Source organism: Pinus tabuliformis, chromosome 4_2, assembly GCF_031772625.1.
Source record: "Pinus tabuliformis cultivar Carrire ecotype Pingquan chromosome 4_2, CPIR1, whole genome shotgun sequence".
In the NCBI taxonomy this organism is placed as follows: Eukaryota; Viridiplantae; Streptophyta; class Pinopsida; order Pinales; family Pinaceae; genus Pinus; species Pinus tabuliformis.
The window spans coordinates 711,473,707-711,499,356 of NC_142304.1; the positions used below are offsets into that span (position 1 = coordinate 711,473,707).

At 38.9% G+C, this 25,650-nt stretch overlaps 1 protein-coding gene across 1 annotated transcript in view; it reads left to right on the forward strand.

Moving 5' to 3' along the window:
• COX15 (cytochrome c oxidase 15) overlaps nt 1-24,945 on the forward strand; it is a 209,034-nt gene extending 184,089 nt beyond the window's left edge. Inside the window, exon 8 of the mRNA XM_089424097.1 lies at nt 24,267-24,945. Within this exon, the coding sequence (XP_089280223.1) occupies nt 24,267-24,464 (198 nt within the window). The 3' untranslated portion in view covers nt 24,465-24,945. The remainder of the gene's footprint in view (nt 1-24,266) is intronic.
• Nucleotides 24,946-25,650: the final 705 nt, after the last annotated feature.

Genomic DNA, 25,650 nt, shown 5'->3' on the forward strand with positions numbered 1-25,650 from the left:
AGGAGTTAAAGTGAAGTCCCAAGGTGATGTGGACTCCTAAAATCTAAGTTGCATGAAACGGGGAAACGGGTACGAGTTTCCGAAACGGGAAGCGATCCAAAACGCGACCTCCCCAAGATTTTGGAAACGGGGAAACACAAATATATATATATATATATGTGTGTGTGTGTGTGTGTGTGTGTGTGTGTGCAATCATAAAGCATAAATGATACATTATAATCTATTACACTTAAACATTAAGATTTAATTTACATCACATTTACTCATGAATGATCACATAATGAAAATAAAAATATCGGAATATTCAAAAGCAACCTTTATTATATATCCAAATCTCAAAATCAGTCTTTATTTATATTAATATATGAGGCTGCAAGTACAATAAAGACTATAAGGCTGCAAGAGAGAGATCCAAATCAGAATTTTCTGCATCCACATCCCATTCTTTAGAAGGACCACTATTGTATTGGGAGTCTCCTCCTACATAGTCGAACGACCTTAGTGCTCTTGATTAAATACACGTTTCATACCCTAGTGCCCTACATGATCTTGATTATTGGGAGTTTCCCCTGCATAGAGGGCTTGGTTCTCTTGATTAAATACAAGTTCCATACCCTAGTACATGATAAAATCCAATGGAAACATTGCAATCCCTCCAATCCTGAAATCTTGAAAAACAAATAAGTCTACTGGATTTTGAGTGAGATCTAAAAATTCTACTTTCTCCATATGAAATCCAATGAGGGCGAAACCACTCTCAAACATCCTGAGTCATTTCATGGTAATGTTAAAAATTTAAGTAAAAGGATGAAAATGAAAAATAAAGGAGAATATCACTTTTACTTTAAGAATTTAACATTACCATGAACTGCATATCCCTCAAACTTCTTGATGAACTGCATATCAACACTAGGGCAAAAATTCACTTTTATAACTTTAGACACGCATCTAGAAGCAACAAGAAGTCACTAACATACCCTAAAAGTAAAAGTTATATAAAAACACACACACACACACACAAGTTAATGAGGAAACGTGGGTTGTACGGCCCTGAAACGCGTATCCGGCCGTACTGGCCACGTTTTCGTTTCGGGAAACGTGGCAGTACGGCCGGAAACGCGTTTCACGGCCGTACCAAATGCGTTTCCGCGTTTCGTACCCGTTTCCGTACGGAAACGAACCTCTATACCACGTTTCCTGCAACATAGCCTAAAATCAAGGAAAGGACATGTGCTCAAATAAAATTGAATTTCTGGCATTAAATGAAAATGCTGCTTGGAAATTCGAATTTGTGAAGTTAATGCACATTTGGGAGGATTTGGGAGAATATTTGGTGGAAATTTTTGTGGGAAATTGTCCCTACGTGGGTTACCACTCATATACACTTGTCATTCCACCATAAAATCCGAATTTGGCACATAAGGGAAGAAGAAAATGATGTTCACTTGTTAGAATTCGATTTTTACACTTGGCATTGGAGTTCCATTCAACAAATTCAATTTTCTCTTTGGGATTGTCACCTCATGCCACTTGTTTAATCACTTCTACATTGGAATTGGCTCCAATGCCATTTGTCATTGTCATTCTTCATTGGGATTTGGTCCCAAATCTCTATATAATAGAGCCATGGGCTCTCACATTGTGAAAAGATTGTTACTAGCTATTGTGCTTGCGAAAGCGCTGTTGCCTTGTACATTTTCAGAAATATCAATAAAGACTTTCGGGTTTCATTCATGAGATGTTCCTCCTTTTCGAGTGTAATGAATTGTTGAGCATTGGTATAATTCCTTTTACTCATGCTTTGATCTAATTTGCTTCCATATGCTCTTGTAGATTTGTTAATGTAGAGCTATCTTGCATTGACATTTGATTTAGAAGTATGCTCTAGGTATAGAATGCTCTAGTTGGTTTTAAATAAATCTCTAGAGTTTCTTATCATTGTTTATTGCTAAATCTATATGGAACTAAATCTTGATTGAAGTTTTTTAGAGGGAACATCTTGTTGGGATTACAGAATCAAGCGTGAGGGGAAGTCTTTGGAAAGACCAACCCACCCTTGATACATTTTAAAGGAGCTCTCATTTGTTCTTTGAACCTTCATAGTCTTATCTTACAAAGTGGTTTTGCAGGGATTTCGGCACATAGCTTGTACACAAGTTGAGAACTTCTAAATTTAAATCTCTTTTAAAAAAAACATTGTACTTCATTTCTTTCATTTGCTATCTAAGAGCTTGAAGATGGCTAAGCAAAGACGAGAGTTTACTCTCACTCTTTAGCTTAGCCTTTTGTAAATTATAATTGTACATATACATTTTATCTTGTTGATTTTTCCATTAATACTTAACTTATTTTGCAGCCATTGTTTGGATTGTTTGCTAACTCTTGTGTGGCAGATTTTGAAGAGCAACTTCCCACAACATCTAACAAGTGTTTGCAGGACCTTTGGCAAGTGTTGGGGGTTCGATTTCCAAGGATGTCGTGAGCCCTTTTCAGGCTTATTTTCGCCAAGTCGAGTTCACTAGAGGGTTGTCCATTTTCCTCTTTAAACCTGGGCATTTGGAGGAAGCTCACACCTTGTTTCCCTTGCATAAGTTTTGTGAGATCTTGTCACTATTTTCTCAAGAAAGGCGGTCTAGTGTCCAAGTTTCAAGCAATTATTGTGAGGACTCTCCTTGAAGTATAGTTGAGAACTTTGAAGGGTCTTCTTCTCATTGTAATATTAATAAAAGATTTAACTTGCTTGTGGGAGCTTGGGATTTCTCCCATGGTATCCTATCTCCCCATTTAGGGGAAGGCTTCTCTTGGGTGGATGGACATTTGCATGGTTTAAGCTTTCATACTTCATTCACTTACATGTATGCTTTAATTGGGAATTAACACAACCTCACTATCACATTTCATTAAGTTAAAGTTTGTTACAATTTCATTTGAGCTTTGCATTTTCTTTCTCATTGTTGCTTGGAGCCACAAGCTTACACTTTAGTTTGGGAAATTCATCCTTTACATGCAAGCATTTTATATTCTTAACAAACTTTGATTTGTCTCCATTTACCTTCGTAAATTGTTTCATGAGCACTTGAATACACGCTTCAATTTTATGCTACATTGTTATCTTGAATATTGGAGCAATTTATTGTCATTCTCTATTTGAAACAAATTTTACTTTCAAGCAAATTACTTATATCATTTTAATTCATTGATGAAACACATGCAACACTCGTAAGCTAATTTTATTCCTCCAATTGAAGTTATAATTGCAACTTTTGTTGAACACTTTCATTTTCAAGCATTGCAAATCAATCTCTTTGAAGCATTTGCATGTATCATTATTTTAATTTGGGGAATTAACACAATTTGCATGTATCATTATTTTAATTTGGGGAATTAACACAATTTGCATTTTATCTAGGCATTTTAGTGTAGGAAGGCCCCAAGCCTCATTAAAATTTTACCTCCAACATAAGTTGGTTGAAGTAGACATCTTAGGGATCCTCTACTCCTCTATTGACTGTTCACTATGATATCCATATCATTAGGTGAGGGGGAGGTCTAAGGATTGAAGAGTTAAATTGTAATCTTGTTGTAGAGCTAATTAATAAAATTAACCAAGAGCGCTTCCCATCACATTTACTTGTCTCTCGATGGTTTGAGTTTTCATATGCAAAGTCTATTCCAAAAGCAAGTATTGTAATCATTTCAAACAAGTGTTTTATTTTCATGTTTCAAGTCTAATTGCATATGGATGTCTTGGTTTAACACTTTCTTTCTTTTACATTTCCAAGTTAATTACTAATTTTTGGGTTTTGGCAAAGATATGTTTCACATGTTTTGATTTATAAAGTTGATTACCTCAAAAGCATTTTGTATCTTACATATCTTGTGCTAATAATTCTTATTTACATTTCAGGGTTACTTTGTTTTTTTTTGAGAGCATTGCATTTTACTTTGAGGAAATATATCTTTAAATTGTTGAGCAAATTCCATATAAGGCACTGGTTTTATGGTTTTTAATCATATTAATGATTGGCATTGTTATTTCAAGTTGCTCACTTCATATTTGCTCATAAATCCTTAAAAGTAATCCATTTTCACTATAACACTCTCCTAAAAACTCACATATTTTAACTTAACTTTTCATTAGGGACCACCCCCCCAGCTAACCTAGGAGATAGCTCAAATAGAGAGAGTCGGGATTAGTGTGACAACCCCTTCTCTGAGTTCCTTGCCACCAACCACACCTTGTGGGGTTGAAGGCTTTTCTCACTGACTTGTAGGTAGGTGTAGGCGGCAGGGTCAACACATCCAATACAAGAGTAGGCAAGAGGATTGATATTCTTTGAGGGTTGGGAACCCAAGACAATAATAGTCCTAGAAGGTTATACTTAGTGAACACCTGGGTGGGTATGTACCTTAAGAGACAATGACTAAGGTGTCTATAAGCCATTGGTCTCGCCAACATTGTGCTCTGATCTTATGAGAGATAGAGTTGTTAGTTAAGGCCTTGCTATGAACAATGTTGGTTACTATGATGCTATAACAGATGGATTGCCAATCCGGTTTCTCTTATATGAATTCTTCAAGATTGAAAAATAGCCAAGCACCTTGTAATGATCTATGAATGCCTCCCTAGTTAAGAGGGAGTGTTGAAGAAAGTGTAATTAGGTTTGGTCTTCATAAATGTACTTTTGATATTGTGTTTATTCAAGAAAAGAAAGATTATTTTTGTTATATTTATCAATGAATTTCTTGCTCATTGAAATAGGTCTAGCACATGTCAAAATGCTATAGGTGAGTCAAAGAGTCAAAAGAAAATGTTGAAGACCCTTAAGGGCATGTTACACCATGTATATATTTGTATAAGAGTCAAAGAATATCCCTCTAAGCAAAGACAAGTCCTCTCCATGCAACGACATCACCAAAAGGAGCAAAAAAGATGATGAAAACTCAAGTCGGTCAACTGTTCTCAAATCGGCCCCAAGTCGGCCGAAGGGAGGGACAGTCTTCTATATATAGATGTTGTCCACTCCTCCAATGACAAGTATTCTTCACCTCTGAAATCAGCAAAGGTAGAAGGCAAGATAAAGGGCAGCGAAGGTAATAGAAGGACGAAAGAAGAGTCTCCAAGGGCAGCAAAGAAAGGAGGAAGAAGACCAAAGTGTAATAGGGTTGTCTTAAGGCCTATTACAGTCACACGTGCGAAGAAAGGAGCCTCTTCCTGTGGTCATTACAACACTACTATCACAGTCATATAATCTCATTGGTTGGGCAATCAAAGTAGGCCTATAAGGCCTCTCACTCAAGTGAAAAAGGAGCTCTCCCAAGCGAAGAAGGAAGAGGTCAATCTCACAAGGAATCCCCTCACACATGCGAAGAAATAAGGCTGCACTACTGTCATAACAAGTCTGCAACTATATCTCAAGAAAGAGCTCGGTTGGGCAAGGGAGAAAGGACTCCTCATATGTGAAAGAGTTCACTAAGGATCAAGAAGATCTAGAGCTAGCACAACAAGATCTATCATCAGTTGCTGGAAGAAGAACGAAGTGCCGAGAAATAAAGTGCCGAAAGAAGGAAGGACTTGACTTGTGCTTGGAGGATATTCTTGTCAAGGGTCTAGGGTTTGACATTGATCAATAGAAGCTTCAATGCAGTGTTGTTAAAATCGCGATAAAATCGCGATTTAATGAAAAAATCGCGATTTTTTCATCTTGCCGATCAAATCACGATTTTTATACGAAAAAATCGCCTACTTTTTTTTTGCCGATTTTTTCGAAAAAAGCGCGATTTTTAACGAAAAAATCGTGGGGGCTCAGGACAGCATAGTTTTATAACTTTTTTTGGGTTTTTTCATGCAATGTTTTTTGAAAGAAACAAATAATTTTTGAGTGGGGTAGCTTAATGATCAAGTCTAGGCCCTAGTATGGATATGCTATTCAAATTTCATGGTAATGTTAAATTCTTAAAGTAAAAGTGACATTCTCCTTAATCTTCATTTTCATCCTTTTACTTAAATTTTTAACATTACCATGAAATGACTCAGGATGTTTGAGAGTGGTTCCAGCCTCATTGGATTTCATATGGAGAAAGTAGAATTTTAAATTTCATTTAAAATCCAGCAGACTTATCAGTTTTTCAGGATTTCAGGATTGGGAGATTGTAATGTTTCCAGGTGACACCCCCTGCCCGGGCTACCCCTGCCACCAGTAGAGGACGTGGTCTACCTCCTATAGCTCCTACTTCTAGTTCTTCAACGTCTAGAGCACATCAGACTCCACTGCCATTTCCACCTGCACGGGCACCAGCATCTACATCTAGAGGGAAAGGGAAAGTTGTGGCATTTTCTCGCAAGAGGGGCAGAGGAAATCAATAGGATTAGACTTTCATTTTATTGTATATGACATTATGACATGATGAGATACATTATCATATTTTTTGTTGATATTTTGAGGCTGAGTTGGGACTCAGGAGTCAGGACTTACTATTCAGGACATGATTCAATGTTATGTGTGATTTTAGCGCTAGAAATGATATTAAACATCTTATATGTTAGTTTTTTTTATCATATTTATGTGTCAATGTATTTATTTTATGTTGTAGATGGTTTAGATATTAAAAAAATTGAAAAAAAATGAAAAAAAATGAATATTTTTGTGCCAAACGCTTTTTTCCCGCTTTTGCCGATTTTTTCCGCTTTTTTCCCGGCGCCGATTTAATCCCGATCGCGCTTTTAACAACATTGCTTCAATGAGAGAAATTTACGAAAGTGTTTTCCTCTCTAAGAGAGAGAGGATTTGCCCTAGTAGAGAGCCAACATCTTGTGTTTTGGTAGCAGTTTGATGAAGTAAACACACACACTAATAATAAGAAGAAGATCATCAAGCTAACAAAGATAAATTGGGAAAGTACTTCACAAATTGTTATCAAGTCTAGAAGAATCCTACTATACCCCATTGCTCTAGATTCTTCAACAACCATGACATAGACCCTTGACTCTAGTATGCTCCCAAGAACTTTGTCACTATCCTTGATGCTCTGCCTCTTCCGTTCGACTTCCTTCTTGATGTTGATTTGGGGTAGCATTGGATGTGCTCTAGCCATGAAAATTGGTGGAGAGGCTAAAGCACATAAGATCTCCAAGACCCAGAAATCGTTTTGGAAAACTCCATCCGGATGAAGAGTTATTTAAATAATTAATAATTTTAATGAGTTCTTATGTCTAAACTTACGAAAATAAAAATATTAATGTGTATTAATAAAGATAAGGATGAGAAGTTTCTAAGAGACGAAGATCAAGTCTATTTTAATCTTAGCCATTGATTAGGGACTTAATCTCGGCCGTTGATTCATCAACAGGAAAAGTATAAGAGAAGGCTTAAGGGCCAGTTGGAGATACATTGAGGGAGACCAGTCAGTTCGATTTTTGGAGCAAGGTTTGTTGAGAAATTCGAACTAGAGGTCTGGATTGCAGCAAAAGGTAGCGAATACTAAGCAGAGAGGCAGGGACAGGGCCGACGTATCAACGCAGAGATCAGAAAGGCAGTTGCAGAGGCAGCAGGACTGCACAGTCATTGGAGGGCCTACGTGGGTGACAAAGAGAGGCCCAGTGCTGACGCAGAGAGAGAGTGCTGACGCAAAGGGTCTGGGAGCTGCGCAAAGGCTAGCTGGTCTGACGTTGAGCTTAGGAGAGGTGTCAGAGAATTTATCTTTGTTGGGTGAGCCAGTTTGGCACCTAGTGTACTCAGAAAAGCTACATAATAATAAAAATCCTCCTCTGCTGCGTCGATTTTCCTGCATTGGGTTTTTCCGGGGACAATTGTCCAAAAATATTTGTATTGATGTGTTTGATTCTTGTGCATGTATTTGTTTCTGTATTATGGTGTGATATCTGTAGTAGAATTTATTTTAATGTTTACTAAAGGGTTTTTGTAAATAACTTATTGGAAAATAAGTAGGTAAGATAAATCAGTTACTGCAGTGATAGAATTTTCACATGGTATCAGAGCAAGTAATCAGAGATAGGAAGAGAAAATCAATTATGGGTCGAGATCATGAGGCAGAGGCATCTACGTCAGGAGACTTGCGTAGATTTTTAGAAAATGGCACAAGAGAAAGTAATTTCTATTTCTCTATGCTAGCTTCCAGGTTGGAAGAAGACGTTGCTTGTGTGACAAGATCTGCATCATGAGAGGTATGGTATATAGACAGTGGAGCCTCCTGGCATATGACAGGAATCTGGGAATGCTTCTTAGATTATCAGGAGGAAAGGATGAATTTTCAGATCACCATGGGGAATAAGGCAAAGTGTACTCCAGTAGGGAAGGGTACCATAGTTTTTCAAACAAAAACGGGAGAGCGGTTTCGTGCTACCAATGTGCTGCATGTACCAGGACTAGGGATGAACTTACTTTCCGTATCGCAACTTCAAGGCAAGGGCTATGACGTTTTCTTCATCAAGGAGAAAGTATACGTCAAACACCAGAGCTCGAAAAAGAAAGTGCAGATCGGAATCAGATGTAACAATTTGTACAAGTTACAACTAGAATCACCAATGCCACTGATAGGCAGTAATGGAGACAAGGATTTGAATGAACTATGGCACAAAAGAATGGGACAGTTGCACCATGGGGCTCTGAGAATTCTCAGGAAAACTATAACAGGAGTTCCAGATCTTAGTACAGAACGAGATGATGTATGCAGAGGATGTGCTTTGGGCAAGTATGCCAAAGCAACATTTCCTAGAAGTAAAAACAGGGCCAAGAGTGTATTAGGACTGATACACTCAGATATCTGTGGATCTATGTCCACCAGAGTTGCAGGAAGCGCCCCCCCCCGGATCCTAGGCCGGAATCGCGTCCCATACGGAAGCGTTCCGGAAGCGCCAGCAGAAGCGCGATTCCATTTTTGACGAAGCGCGGTTCCGAGTTTTTGGAGCGATTCCTGGTTTTTAGGAAGCGTTGCCCCCGAAGCGCGCTTCGGAGGGCGCTTCGGGCCTCCGGAAGCGCCACGCTTCGGGCCCGGAAGCGCACGCTTCACGAGCGCTTCGGAGCGCTTCCGGAAATTTCCGCGCGGGCAAGGAATTAAACTTAAATTTTTTTTAATTTTTTTTAAAAGTTAACTTAACTTGCAATGAGGGGGTGGGTTAGGGTGAGTTTAGGGTGAGTTTAGGTGAGGAATGAAAAGCATAAAGCTCCCATTCATTCCTCATTTTCTCACTTTGAGTTTATGAGAGTTGGAGAAGAGAAGAGAGGAGAGGAGAAGAGAAGAGAGGAAAGGAGAGGAGAAGAGAGGAGAGCTTGGAGGAGTGAAGAAGGAGGAGCTAGGAGAAGGAGGAGGAGCTTGGAGCAAGAGCTTGGAGGACTTCATCTACAAGAGCTAAAGAGGTAAGTTCAAACCCCAAACTCCCTTGTTTTTTTGAAAAAAAAAATTGTATTTTCCAGGTATGTCCATTGTGGTATGAATTTTCCAATTTTCCCTTATAAAGCATTTCTCTAATTCATGTTTTTAATTTTTTTGTTAACTAGTGTTTTTTTTTTTTGCATGAATTTTTTGAGCGATTCTAGGATGATGATGACCGTGTTGATATGCCACCACCCCCACCCCCATCTGGTCCCTTGGTTCCTAGGTTCCATGGTTCAACACCAACAGCAGGGGGTTCTTCTTCATCAGTTTCAGTGCCACGACTTACACAGGGACCATCTTCTTCATTGCCACCACGTGGAGGCCCGCCATCATGTTCTATTCGTGGTGGAAGGAGGAGAGATTAGTAGATATATTCACAATCTACTACTTTTTGTCATAGATTACTCATTAGACTTGTAGACTTGTGAATTTGAATTTTGAACCTTTTTGGCTTGGCGGTGACCAAGTGACATATTTTGTAAACATTATTATTTGAATTTTGGACATGACAAATGTTGACAGTTGCTCACTTGCTAGATAAATCATAATATGCTCTATGTTTTATGTTTTATAATATGCTTAAATGTTTTATGTTTTATAATATGCTTAAAAATTTGATGTATGTTTGTAATAGCTAGAATATAGATGATTGTTGTACATACTAGTAACTACAATGGAATCATGGATGCCATATCTATCTTGATTTATGCAAAAATATGCATGTTTTCATGTCTTCTACAATTAATTTGGTATTTGGGATGTTTGTTTTGAGTATAAATGCAAAAAAATATAAAAATATATATATATATATAGCAGACGCTTCCGCGGACGCTTCGCTTCCTAGATTTTTGGAAAATGACGCTTTCGCGCTCCCGCTTCCGCTTCCGCGCTTCCGCTTCGCTCCCGCTTCGTGCAACATTGATGTCCACTAAAGCTCTTAGTGGTGTCGAATACTTCATCAACTTCATTGATGACCACTCAAGGAAAACTTGGATTTATTTTCTGAAAACCAAGGATGAGGCTTTCTATCGATTCAAAGAGTTCAAGGCTTTGGTGGAGAACTTGACAGGGAAGAAAATAAAGTTTTGCGATCAGATAATGGTGGAGAATATGGCGATAAGGACCTCACTGATTTTTGTGCTAAGGAGGGCATCAGAAGAGAGTGGACAACTCCTTACAATTTGGAGCAGAATGGAGTAGCAGAAAGGAAGAACATGGCTATTGTGGAAGTAGCTAGGGCCATGATGTATGATCAGGATATGCCAAAATTCCTGTGGGCAGAAGCATGCAACACGACAGTCTATGTCCAGAATAGAACTCTTCATAGGGCATTGGACAAGATTACTTTAGAGAAAGTCTTCATTGAAAAGACTCCTAAAGTCACCCATTTCAGGATATTTGGGAGTTTAGCATATTGCCATATACCTGAGGAGAAAAGGAAGAAGTTAGATCAAACTGCAGAGAAAGGATATCTTGTGGGATATAACAAGAACGCTAAGGCATATAGAATCTATCTTCTAGGGAGTAGGAAGGTAGTAGTTTGACAAGATGTGAAGTTCATGGAAGATAGGGCCTTCAGAAAATATCGAGAAATGCCTTCCGAGGAGTAGTCGAAAGATGAGCCGTTGGTCAAACCACTTCAACCAACGGAAGCCAAGAATTCTTCCTCAGAACAGGAAGAATCACAGGAGGAGGAGGAGCTAACAGAAGCACCTGCTACTAGAGGAAGAACGAGCAGGGAACTTCGACAAATTCTGTGAGATGCAGAAGATTTCATCGATGCACCAAGAAACAATAAAAGGGAGCGAAAACAACCAGATAGATATCAAGCATTAGTAGCTCAAGATGGGGAGCCTTCCAGTTTTTAGGAGGCTGCTCAACATCAGGTTTGGTTGGATGTGATGGTAGAGGAATACAACTCTATAATGGTGAACGATGTCTGGGAGGTAGTGCCTAGGCCTCAAGACAGATTGGTGGTAGGTTCGAGATGGATCTGTAAGATTAAATACACTACAGATGACAGTGTGGAAAAATACAAAGCCAGGTTTGTGGCTAAGGGGTATGCTCAGAAGGAAGGAATTGACTACAAAGAGATCTTCGCCCCAGTAGCCAGGGATACATCTATTAGAACCATGATATTTCTTGCAGCACGGATGAGATGGAAGATTCATCAGATGGATGTCAAAACGACATTCTTGAATGGGGTAATAGAAGAGGAGGTATACATTGAACAGCCAAAAGGCTTTGAGACACATGAGAAGAAGTCTCATGTATTGAGATTGAAGAAAGCCTTGTATGGGCTTAAACAGGCACCTAGAGCGTGGTACAGTCGAATTGATGGCTACTTGCAGAAGATAGGGTTTAAGTATTAAGGTTTGTTAAGAGTGATGCAGATCCAAATCTCTACTATCTGGTTGTAGAGAATGAGCCTCTAATCCTAGTATTATATGTGGATGATCTCTTCTTGACTGGATCATCTAGGTTCATCGAGGACTGCAAGAAGAATCTAGCCACAGAATTCAACATGAAGGATTTGGGACAGATGCATTATTTCCTGGGGTTGGAAGTTTGGCAACAAAAGGGGGAGATCTTCCTTGGACAAGGGAGATATGCTACATAAATTCTGAAGGGATTCAGGATGTAGGATTGTAGACTCATGGCTACTCCAATGATCACCAACTCGAAGAAAATTGATGTAGCAGAAGACAAGGATGTTGATCCCACCCTATACAGACAACTCATAGGATCCCTGATGTATCTAGTCAATACCAGGCCAGACATTTGTTATGTTGTCAACACCCTCAATCAACTCATGGTGGAACCGAAGAGGGTACACTAGGTAGCAGCCAAACATGTTCTCAGATATATACAGGGAACGGTTGATTATGGACTCTTGTACACTAGGAGTAAGGATATCAAATAGAGTGGATTTACTGATGCGGATTGGGCTAGAAGTTCAGTGGATCGAAAAAGTACCTCTGGGTATTGTTTTATAGAAAACAGAAATCCGTAGCTCTAAGCTCAGCATAAGCAAAATATATGGCTGCAAGCACAACTTTGTGCGAAGCCATATGGCTTAGAAAATTGCTTGTGAACCTATTCAGAAGAAAGATTGAAGCAACCAAGATCATGTGTGATAATCAAAGTTGCATCAAGCTCTCTGAGAATCCAGTATTTCACGATTGGTCAAAGCACATTGATATTCGGTGTCACTTTGTCAAAGACTGTGTCCAATGAGGAGCTGTAAAGTTGAGTTACACTCTTACAGGAGAACAGGTGGCAGACATCCTTACCAAGGCCCTAGAAGAACAAAGTTTGATTATTTCAGGGAGAAGATGGGGATGATAAAGAATCCATTTCAGTAGCAGAAATGGGTATGATGTTGCAGTGTAGATGCAGTGTTGGGAAGGACCAGTAGTAGCACAGATGTAGAGGGAGTTGCAGTTCAGATGCAGTGTTGGGAGGAAGGACCAACAGCAGCATGGATGCAGAAGGAGCTGTAGTACAGATGTAGCAGTGTCAGTAGTAAAGCCATGGGCAACAATACAAGATGCAGTAGTGCAGAGGATGTTGGGCAGGAAGGCCAAACATCAGCATAGGTACCGGTGCCGGATGATCAGGGTGATGCTCAGTTGTGGAGCATTACTAGAGCACATTCCTCGCTAAGAGGGAGTATTTATTTGGGGTAGCATCGGATGTGCTCATCCATGAAAATTGGTGGAGAGGCTAAAGCACATGAGATCTCCAAGACCCAGAAATCGTTTTGGAAAACTCCATCTGAATGAAGAGTTATTAAAATAATTAATATTTTTAATGTGTTCCTAAGTCTAAACATAGGAAAATAAAAATATTAATGGGTATTAATAAAGATAAGGATGAGAAGCTTCTAAGAGACGAAGATCAAGTCTATTTTAATATTAGCCATTGATTAGGGACTTAATCTCAGTCGTTGATTCATCAACAGGAAAAGTTTAACAAAAGGCTTGAGGGTCAGTGGGAGATATATTGAGGGAGACCAGTCAGTTCGATTTCTGGAGCAAGGTTTGCTGAGAAATTCGAACTAGAAGTCTGGATTGTTGCAAGAAGTAGTGAATATTGAGCAGAGAGGTAGGGACAAGGTCAGAGGATCAGTGCAAAGTTCAGAAAGGCAGACGCAGAGCCACTCAGGGAGACATAGAGGCAACAGGACTGCGCAGTCACTGGAGGGCTTGCGTGGGTGACGCAGAGAGGCCTAGTGCTGACGCAGAGGGTCTGGGAGCTGCGTAGAGGCTAGCTGGTTTGATGTTGAGCCTAGGAGAGGCGTCAGAGAATTTATCTTTGTCGGGTGAGCCAGTTTGGCACCCAGTGTACTAAGAAAAGCTCCATAATAATAAAAATCCTCTACGGCACCATTTTTTCTGCATTGGGTTTTTCCGAGGACAATTGTCCAAAAATATCTGTGTTGATGTGTTTGATTCTTGTGCATGTATTTGTTTTGTATTATGGTGTGATATCTGCAGTAGAATTTATTTTAATGTTTACTGAAGGGTTTTTGTAAATAACTTATTCGAAAATAAGTAGGTAAGATAAATCAGTTACTACAGTGATAGAATTTCACACTTGATCTGGAACTGCTCTCCTCGACTCCTAGAGAAACTCGGTCTCTTTTCTTCACAGTGCTTCTTCTCGACTTCTCCTAGAGAATCTCGGTCTCTAGGCTTTCACTGGTCTCCTCAAGAGAAAATCGGTCTCTAGATCTCTATCTCGGTCACCAGAAGAATCCTTCCTTTGCTGCCCCAGAGAAATTGTTGGAAATATTGGGGGGGGTGAATCAGTATTCCTTAGCAATGAGCACTTTTAAATCTTTTCAGAGCATTAGTTAATCTTCAATTATTATTAATGTTTATGCAGTAATAACAGTAAATAAAAGAACACAGTAGACACAAGAATTTTAGGTGGAATACTGTGGGGGGCTGAATCAGTATTCCTTAGCAATTAGCACTTTTGAATCTTTTCAGAGCATTAGTTAATCTTCAATTATTATTAATGTTTATGCAGTAATAACAGTAAATAAAAGAACACAGTAGACACAAGAATTTTAGGTGGAAAACTGTTAATTTAAGGTATGTTCTATGCTTAGAGTAATTTATTTCAATTTTCATAGTTAACTTAATATCTTTTCCAGATTAGCAATCACATCAAAATTTAAGTAAATTGTAGATAGAACATAAACATAGATCGCAGAAGACAAGTCAAGACAAGAGGACACAAGATGTGGTGCTAGCCAGGGACAAACCCCAATGTGGGGAAACCCTTGATTAATTCTTCTTATATGTTCTTCAATAGTTCAGCAGGGGGAGAGAGAGAGTACATATACAATAGAAGTCAACATTTTGACTTATCTAAATAAGAGCATAGATCATCTCTAAGTAGATGATACATGAGGTAGCTGAACTCAGTTGAAGACATACTGCTTCAACTGATTCTCCATCGCCTTGTTGCACCTATCATTGTGCTGCTCCTCCTCATCATGCTGCACCTCACTGTGCTGCACCATGCTGCACCCATCATCACTATGCTGCACTTCATCACATGCTCCCATCACTGGGCTGGATTCGATCATTATGCAACACTATACTGTTGTCTCTAACACCATGCTGCATCTAGATATGTAGCTGCATTCATAGGTTGTATCTTAACATGTTGCATCAACTGTTGTAGCCAACCGTAATGCTTCATCAATATTATCCACCATGTGACCTTGTTGTCCCATGCATCTTTGCAGCACCATGTATCTTTGCAGCACTATGTAGCCCAGCTGTCCCATGTATCTTTGTTGTACTAGTTACCTTGTTGTCCCATGTATATTGCTGCACTAGTTACCTTGCTGTCCCATGTACATTATTGCACTAGTTACCTTGCTGTCTGATGTACATTGCTGCACTAGTTACCTTGTTGTCCCATGTACATTGCTGCACTAGATACCTTGTTGTCCCATGTACATTGTTACACTAGATACCTTGTTGTCCCATCTTCCTTTGCAGCACCATGTGACCTTGGGACACTAGATACCTTGTTGTCCCATCTTCCTTTGCAGCACCATGTGACCTTGCTGTCCCATCTTACTTTGCTGCACCATGTGACCTTGTTGTCCCATCTTCCTTTGCTTCCAACACACCATACAAATGTTGTTGTTTGTCACTTCATTACTGTTGTAATTTCTGGGATTGGTTAGGGCACACAACAGTCCCTAACCATCCTCAAATCTGGCCCAGAATTTCCCTTATGAAATGTGGCCTACCCTAGTGTGAACAGACCTCATTTAGATTACTGTCTAGGGTATTCTAGGACTGCAGCTAGGGCTTCCTTAGGACTGCGGCTAGGGCTTCCTTAGGACAATGTCTAGGGCTTCCTTAGGACTGCGTCTAGGGCTTCTTTAGGACTGCGTTAGGGCTTCTTTAGGACTGCGGCTAGGGCAGATTGTTAAGCCTCCTTTCCTCCTACGTCTTAGGGCTACTTCCTCCTAGATTTCTCTCACACTAAAACCCAAAACAAGTGGAGAGAAATCAAGAGAGAAGTGTGTGTGAAATGACTCTCAAGTCATCTCCTTTTATACTAAAACGTTGAGCACATGTGGGTGTTATTTAGTTGTTGGCCGACCTTGACGAATTGTCTTATAACACAAATAAATTCATAACTCTATGAATACTTATCGGAATTGGATGATCTTTAGATCAATCCTACACCTCTCAATGAGAGGGATCCAAGAAAAATATCAACTGCCATTAATAAGATGACCCACCTGGAGTTTGGCCCTAGTTGCCAATTTTAACAAAAAAACCCTCCGGGTCAAAAACCACCGAACACTATTCTAATGAATTCTTTAATCTTCAGCCCCAACTGAAATGAAAGCAACAACTTCCTAGAAATCTAGAAAAGCATTATTCTCCAGCTCCCACTGGAAGGATGCCCCAATGCCCTGGTTTCTTCAGTAGTCAATTGAATGGATGCCCCAACTAGACCAACCTACCACCCTGAAGTGTTCATAGGCTCCAACCTGTAGGCGACTTCATGCACTAGCCTAGCACCTCCCTGCCACCCTATAATCACTGAAATGAGACAAGAGTGTGGATTCCCATACCAAGGACAACGATCCACGATACAATATGATTTACAATGATTTTGACCGAACACCCAATCACACTATGACCTGCAACCCAACCATGACATCATCCCAACAGAGACTCCTTTACCTCCCAACAATGCCTTTTCGACTCTAGGCAAATTGATTCTTTTATGATAATGACTTTTCGAATGATGACACTTTTACAACTTTACAATGATGACTCTTGGCCTTGACACTTCTTCACAATACACGGATGGTTGTCATGTCTTTAAAGGATGTCTTGCTGCAATGCTTCCTTTGATTTGATACTTCAACTCTTGAATGCTCGCTTGATGCTGTCCTTGAATCTTCTTCTACTTGCATGCAAATTTGCCCAGCGAAACCCAATCTCAAAAGGAAAAACAAAATACCCTTCAACTTACCTCTACCTGCAAAACACATGTAAGTGCATAATAATAAATAAATTAAAATTACAATTACAATGCGTACCTAAAATGTTCTTGTCACTTTTGTTGTTGACTTGTTGCAGCGGTAGACAAAGACTTCCACTCTTGATATAGGCCTGGACTCTATGCAAGACTATATCCAAAATTGACCTAAAGATATATACCAGTGTTGAAAATATCGGTATCGGCAAAATATTGGCGAGGGTCTAGAAAATATCTCATTGGCAATATCGGCGAAAATATCGGCAAATATCGGCAAGCATAAAAAATGCATAATATATTCATTTTTTTTCAAATTTTTAAACATATAAAGCAATAACAACATGAAATAAACACATTAGCACATAAATATGAAGAAAGCACTGATATATATGATGTCAAATAGAAATGATACATCAAAGGCGATACCAAATCTTGTTGATCCCTGATAATTGTCCATTCAAGGACTCAAATGTGGAGAACCAATACAAAATAACATCACATATATAAAAGTATCTCATCATCATGAGTTATATGTAGCATAACAAATAAAACTAGCAGCTATCTATCTGAAATCACTGCCCTCTTCCCCTTTTACGAGAAAACATGATGGGTTGTTTGCCAGGCCTGCCCCTAGTAGTAGAAGGCCCTGACCCTGCCTCTGCACCTAATGTCAAATAATGAGTGCTAGGTATGGAGTTGTGCTCTCCTATATCTATAGCAGATGGTGTTGATGCTGATGCTCCCACAGTGTCCTCCTCCTCCTCCTCCTCCGAGTGCTGCTCCTCCTCTGAGTCCTCCTCCTCTTGCTGCCCCTGTTCTAATGGATCATCTAGCTCTAACCATGAAGGTGACTCCTCCAAGATGGGCTCCTTAGACTTCACCCTCCACTGAGACAATACATCAATATTGTCTAAGGAAATGACATCTGGATCCATTGGTGCTTCTGTTTGCCTCACTCGAAGTTGGATGTTGTAATGCACATACACTAAATCATTGAGGCGTGCGAACTCCAACCTGTAAGAGTGTCCAAAAAACTAATGACTCTTGACACTTGAAGGTCATAAATTAAAAATTAAAAATTACAATAAGTGTAATTGCTCAACTGAAGGCTGGAGCTCAAAGTTATACCTGCTGCGCTTTTTTGCGTGTATTTTCTCAAATACACTCCAATTGTGCTCACATCCTGAAGAGCTACATGTTTGACTCAAGATTCTTATGGCCAATTTCTGCAAATTTGGTGCCCTTGCACCATAGCTTCGCCACCAAATATCTACAACAAAATAAAGAAATAAAAAATTCAAAAACTTAAAACATAATTAAACTTTCAAATAAAAGTTACATAATTGAATTTAAAAAAAATAGAATTATAAGTAAGGAAATTCTAAATTGAAAATTCTAATTTCTAATGAGTGATGACTTGTCACTTACGTGGCATGAAGAGGGTCCTTTCCCTAATAGCATCATCAAAGCCAAATAGGCCAACACAATCCCGATAATACTGTATCTCGCGATTGATTTTGCTACAAAGCTCAGGATCAGGTACCATCCTATGAATACAGGAATGGAGCCCTTCTATCACCTCGCCATCAAAATCAAAGCCGCATTTGTATGAAAATGCGGGGTTGAGGAAGAGTGCTCCTGCATGAATGGGTTGATGAAGCATCCCTATCCACCGACTATCAATCACATCCCATAACATCATATGCCTATCAAGGCCAGCAGAACCCTTGTCTGCATAATAAGAACGAATGGCCTCCTTGGCCCTATCCATGACCTCATACAAATAAGCCATTGCAGGCTTCTCCCCATTTACCATTCTGAGAACCTTTACTATAGGTTCACTAACTGAGCATGCTTCTTCTACTCCACGCCAAAACGTCTCAGAGTACACCATTTTTGCAATGGCTTTCCCGTCCTGTCTCCTGTTGTATCTACAATTACGCCAGTGATCAGACACAAACATTTGCTTCAACTCGAACTAACATCGAAGCAAAGGCTGAAGAGTAATAAAGTTTGTGGCAAAATGTGTGATCACAGGACGTCGCAACTCCTTGTTTCTAGTGAACTTCCTCATGAGGCTAAGAACAAAAGCATGGTTATAAATAAACTTGGGGACGCTCCTAGCCATATCAACCGCCTCCTTGATGAGGGAGAGTTTCCCCATATTCTCAAGCAACAAATCGAAACAATGTGCTGCACACAGAATCCAGAACAATGTGCGATGCCTCTTCATAAGCATCTTGCGGGCAGACACATAATTAGCTGCATTGTTTTTTATGACTTGCACCACATTCTGCACACCAATCTCCCGAATGAACCCATCTAACAACTCACATATCGTTGCTGCATCTTTGATATGTTCTGATGCATCCACCGATTTAATAAACATGGTACCTTTAAGACAATGTACCAAGAAATTTAGAAGGGTCCTACCCTTCCTATCTGTCCAACCATCAGACATCACTGTGCATCCAGTAACTTCCCATGTTTTTTTCAACTCCGCCAATCTAGAGTTTATGTCCTACTTTTATGCTTGAAGAATTGGCCCCCGCAACTCCTCATATGTAGCACTTTTGTACCCTAGGCCCACAACAGCAATAGCATCACACATTGGCTGCCAAAATGGATTGGTTTTGGTGATGCTGAGAGGTAAGTCGCTTTAGAAAAGACACCTCCCCATGACTCTATCTGCTTCTTGCTTCTTTTTTTTAACAAGCAATTTTATGCCAAGTTGTGATCCATGTCCTGTTTGTGGAACAAAAAATGATGACCTTGCACTAGCAGTAGTAGGTGATGATGTGCCAGCTGTGGAGCCCCTCCCACTACCCTCAACATCAAAATCAGGAGAAGATATCCCGAAAGATCTACCTGCACGTTCAGCCTTGTTTCTTTCTGTCTCTTCCTTCTTTCTGTCTTTTTCATCAATTGCCTCAAGAGCTTTTTGTATAAGCTCCGAACTAGAAACTGTACAAATCCCAACATCATGTCCAGTGAGTCTAGCCAGATGGTATTTCAGTCGTGTAACCCCTCCTGTCATCCTGGTCCCACACAATTTGCATGTAAGATATGCTCGATTTGTCCCACCATCAGGGTCCCCATACTCCCAAAATGGGTCCAAGGCTTTTGGCATATTTGAATTTTGTAGTGAGCTAACTCAAACCTAGGGCACCAAAAAAAAAATTGGAATTAATAAGTAATAACCACATCATTTTACAAAATAATTTTTTTGCTACATTATTTGCAATGTGAATTCAATGAAAAACCATAAATGACAATAAGAGGGTGTATTTGAAAGTTTAAAAAAAAAATGGAGTTTGCTCTCCAAATATGGAAAAACCCTTGCATTTGCTCATGGGCATAAAAATCATAGCAAATGGAAAAAAAAACAAGAAAAATGATTGTAGGCAAATAGGCAAGCAAGAATAATCCTAAAACTATCAAAAAATTCATTAACATAGGGGTTTATTTGAACATATTTGTTAATGGAAGAAATGAAATTGTCCCATTGTTCTTCAAGCTTAGATCAACAAAATTTTCGTTGTTGGTGGCGATAATAGCTATTCAACACTCAAACCCTCCTTGGTAGCAAGCACATAGCTCTCCCCTTCTCCAGCAATCAGAAACGAAAATGATTGAAAAAAAACAAAATTGGACTTTTATAGCCCTGACGGCAATTTTTGCTGTCTCCTGGCGATATTTTAGGTCGTAGCACGATATTTCCCTGAGATATCGCCGATATTTTGGAAATATCGTGATATTTTCTGGTAGACAAAATATCGCGATATTTTCTCCCTGAAAATATTGCGATATTTCCGAAAATCGGCGATATTTTGGCGATATTATATACACTGATATATACAATAGAAACTCATGATAGACCCTAGAATTGTGATGAACCAAGTTCTAAGTACAACAACGAAGACCATTCTATCAACTATGACAAGACAAGTAACATGAACTTACAACATCAAATAGATTTAGCAGACTTGGTGTAGCATAAAATGTGTAGTATCAAGAGCAGGACATCCGAAATGTGGTATCTAAACTAACTGTGACATACAGAGACAGAGAGATATAACCAAGACCCTGTATATACTTGCGTTGTCCTGCAAAAACATATGTCAGAGATGATAACCAAAATTCAAATGTAAACACTTAATCATACATACCTTGTAGGAGACTTACCCTTGATTGTTGATGTGTGGTCCTTAGTGTAGTGATTCTTGAATGAATGCTTTTTCTTGCCTTCAAGGAGCTCGATATTGAATCTGTTGTATCTATGTAATTTCAGATCTCCAAGGTCTAAAATTTTGTCCTGTGGTAGCCCTCTGAGTTCTCTTTGCAACCCCACAGGTCTGATCAAGATTGGATTCTTCAAGAAAGAGTTATGCCCAATTTCCCATGATGACCTAATTATAGCCTGGTTCAGTAGAGCGAACTTGTATGAAGTGCCACGTGTCACTGTTGCGACCTTCGGCCCTGAAAATGCTACTCAACAAACTACAGTCCGTCCTCTTTCTATGACTATTTACGAAATTTGAATCCAATGCTCAGAGAGAAAGTTATGACGATTTTTCCAACGTCACCTGTTTGACATGGAATTCGGGAGCTTGCAAAAACCCTAACTTCCTCAGATCATATCTCCGAAAATATAGCGAACCAAGATCTAAAATTCGGTCATGAGGTTCATCAAGATTTCGGCTCAAATGGGTTTTAATTTCAACTTCTGAAGCTTCGCAGAAAAAAAAGTTATAGCGAAAATGCCACGATGACCTATTTGAAGCCACAAAATCCCTACAAGAGGAGGATATGAGGGTCATTATTTATATGAATGTCTTGAGTTGAGAGGGTCCTCAACAAGTGAACGTTGGAGGGATTTTAGGAGCAAAAAAATATTATTAATTATTGACTATTCAATGACCACAATCAATTATGAGTGCCATGCCACAACCTCATAGGGTTTTAGCCCACTAACTGGGGTTACTAACTTCAAACACAAATAACTCTCAAACCGTGAAGAATTGGGAGGCGTACCATATATCAATGGAAACATCTCGACGAGTAGAATCCATCGAGAAGATCTTTGATGCAAAATAATATGAGTTGTCAAGTCAAAATGCCCTTGCAAGATCGGGGTAGCCCCTGGTGTTGCTTGGGTTGACATCAATGACAACCACTGATCAACAGAAATCTCTCCTTCGCTTGCCCAGAAGAAACCTCTTCTTCACTTGCCCAAAGGAAAATCTTCTTCGCTGCCCTAGAAGAAAATTCTCTTCATTCATCCTAGAAGAAACCTCCTCTTCGCTGCCCCAGAAGAATCTCTCCTCATTGATCCTAGAAGAAACCCTACTTCGCAATACCCAGAAGAATTTCCTTCGCTATACCTTCTTCATACTTCTTTTCTGGACTTTACTTTGCACTTCTTCTTGATCAAATGCTTGTCGAGTTTCTTGCCTTAAAGTGAGGCTGAGTTAGGCTATTTATACACTTCTTCTCATGTCCTTTAGGCCGACATGATCTCAAGGGTTAGGCCGACTTCTTCTAGCATGTTCTTCCATCGTTGTAGGCCGACTTGAAGAGGATAAGTGACAAGGTCTTGGAGGATACTTTACATAGACAAGTTTGACCTTTTACAAAGTGTAACATGACTTCATTACATGACAATGACATTTTATGACTAAATGACAAATAAATCCTAAAGACTCTCAATGAGAGTCTTGACTCAAAAATAAAATCTCTTGCTCATGAAACCCATGAAGCAAGTCAATACAATAATTTAATTTTTCTTCCTTACATCATTACATAAAATCATAATTACATGTCATTACAAAGACCGGACCTAGTTACACTTTTCAACAAATACAACAATATTCATAGGCTTGCAGCCATTACAACAATATTTCTCATCATCATGTTACTCACAGGGAATTGAACTTAGGTGGGGGTGACAACAACCATTCTTCCCAACCACCCAATTGACACAGAACAAGAGCTCTATTTGAAGGATGGATGTATTTGCTGTTCTTCATTTCATTTCTATCTAGTTGAATTTTTTGTTAATATTGATTTTTTCATTTTTTTTTCTTTCTCTGTTCATTTTGTACTTCCTTGGATCGTGTATGGATCTGATACAAATTCATGTATCACTCCCAAATATGAATCCATGAAGGAACAAAGCTGCATTTGATTGTTATGGAGAGAAACTTGATTATATAATGTTTTGTTGATTGGATATCTGGGTCCCCTAGACCATTTTAGTCTCATGGATGCCATTAAAAATCCTTCAATTCAATTCAATTTTGAGAAGGATTTGAATCACAGACATATCGGGGCATATTCAGGGAGCAAGAAATATAAAGTAATATTATGTTGAACAGCTGTCATCACCATATGCACCATTTAAACAGCAATGTCTTCTTCGTTTCAATAACCTTGTAGTCCTCACTGTAATATCCTTATTTCAAAAATAAAAAACATTGCATCAGTGATATTTCATGGTAATCCTTTTTTGACCACTCTAACTTGGATTGTGCCTTTCTTTGTTGTTATTTCCTTTATTATTATTAGTATTTTTACTCGGCAAGTTACTATATATTACTACTATATTTTGGAATCAAGGATTGTGAAACAGTCAATGTCAGGAAGCGGACTTGTTTAACCGTTAAGGCATTATAGTCCTATGAAGTATTGTTATATGCTGACTCCAGAGAAACACGATGTGTACTTTTTATATCCCATAATGTGTTGTTACAACCCTTATGGTGGTTATATAAAGGGGTCAGATGTATATGTAAATAGTAGATTGGTCTAGACATGGGCCTACATGGGCAATGAGAGAGAACTAGTATATATAAGAGGTCAATAGAGGCATTATTACAGGCATTAGCTTATGAGTATGGTACTTGGATGTATTGGGGTATTTGCAAGTTGTTTACCTAAATTTGAGGAGTTATTGTGTAATTTATCATAATACTTATTTTGGAAACTGTTCTGCATGTCAATATCTAGTTTACAATGTGTGTATGCAGGTTTATCATGCTTTATTGTGTATTGTGTTCATAACAATGTTATGAAGCATACTTGTTTAAGGCATTCAAAGTTCTAATCCTATGAAGTTTTGTTAACTCCAGATAAACACATAGACGTGTACATTATTTATCCCATAATGTGTTGTTATGTGATACTGTTCTAAATTGCTTCTTCAAATAGACATGGACGATGAAGGTTTAGATTAGTCTGTAAACTAGGCAGTATTAATTTGTTCTGGCTTGCCTGCTTCCACCAATGAATGGATTCCTTAGTAACAGTTCTTTTTTGTCTGTTTGATGCCGTACCAGGTTACACTAGGAGTATCAACACTTCTATCTTACGTTCCAGTTTCCCTCGGCACTGCACACCAAGCAGGAGCACTGACACTGTTCACAATGATGATCCTGTTATTACATGCAACAAGGAAGCCATCTCCAGCATTATTGAAGTCTCTGCATGGGATTTCAAAACAAGGTGGTCAAAGTGTTCTCACAAATTTTAGATAAGATTGCAATGCTGGAACTAATACTCACATGGATCTTCCATACCCACAACAGAATCTTCTGGAGGTATAAAAATTCCTCGAGCAGTCACGGAGTGATGAGTTAAATGACTAAATTAGATTACATTGTACTGGAGAAAGATTATACTTGGATATATGCAAAAGCAATGCAGAATTCCTCCAGGTTAAGATCCATACCTCCATTATGTTCTTCGTTTACAGTTAGTGCTGATGTCAATGGCGCAGTTTACTGAGTTGTGAGTTTTTGTTGTCGAATTCAATCTACAAGTACTAGGGGCTCAACTACAGGCAGTTATCTTGCATTATGATTTTGTAGTTATTACTGATCAAAACAATTTGTCGGTGAATGGGTGCAAGCATCAGTTTCTACTGAAAATAATCAAGGGCATAAAAGCCATTCTAAAGCTTAAATGTTGATTGATTTTGAGCATGCATCAAATAATAAAACTTTGCATATTTCAATACTTCGAGGCGGAGAGTAAATTGATGTACAATATCTTTTGTTAGCAATTCTTTTTCGAGGAAGCATCCTCAAGGATATACCAGCTTCAACAATCTCACAATTCCAACATATCTGAATGGAGGCTTTTGTGAGTAGAGTTATTAAGAGATCTGTCTTCCGGATCCATCACATAAAACATTTAAATTGCTGACGCATTTCGAACCAGCTAATGTGGTTCATCCTCAGCTAATCATCCTAGGGATGAACCACATTAGCTTGTTTGAAACGCATCAGCAATTTAAATATTTTATGTGATGGATTTGGAAGACAGATCTCTGAATTCCAACATAATTTAATGCTTGTTGATAATACCTACATCGTAAACAGGACAGAATTCACAATTTATACCTCATCAACTAAACATACAATGTCACATCAATAAAAGCTATTTTTATGATAGGTAGGATTGCTTTTCTGAGATAGTTTTAAGTTTTAACTCATCATTTAAAGTTATTTTCTGACGGGTAGCATTGCTTTGCTGAGATAGTTTTTAACAATTAACTGGAAGATCAGAAGCTGGGAGCTAATTCTTCTGCATTAAAAGATGGAGGGGATTTATTGTATTGTCAATAAGCTAAGTCACATGACATGAGGACACGGGGCATAGAGACATGGAAATACAATTGTCTGACATGGGACACGTCAACTCTGGAAACAGGCATGGAGG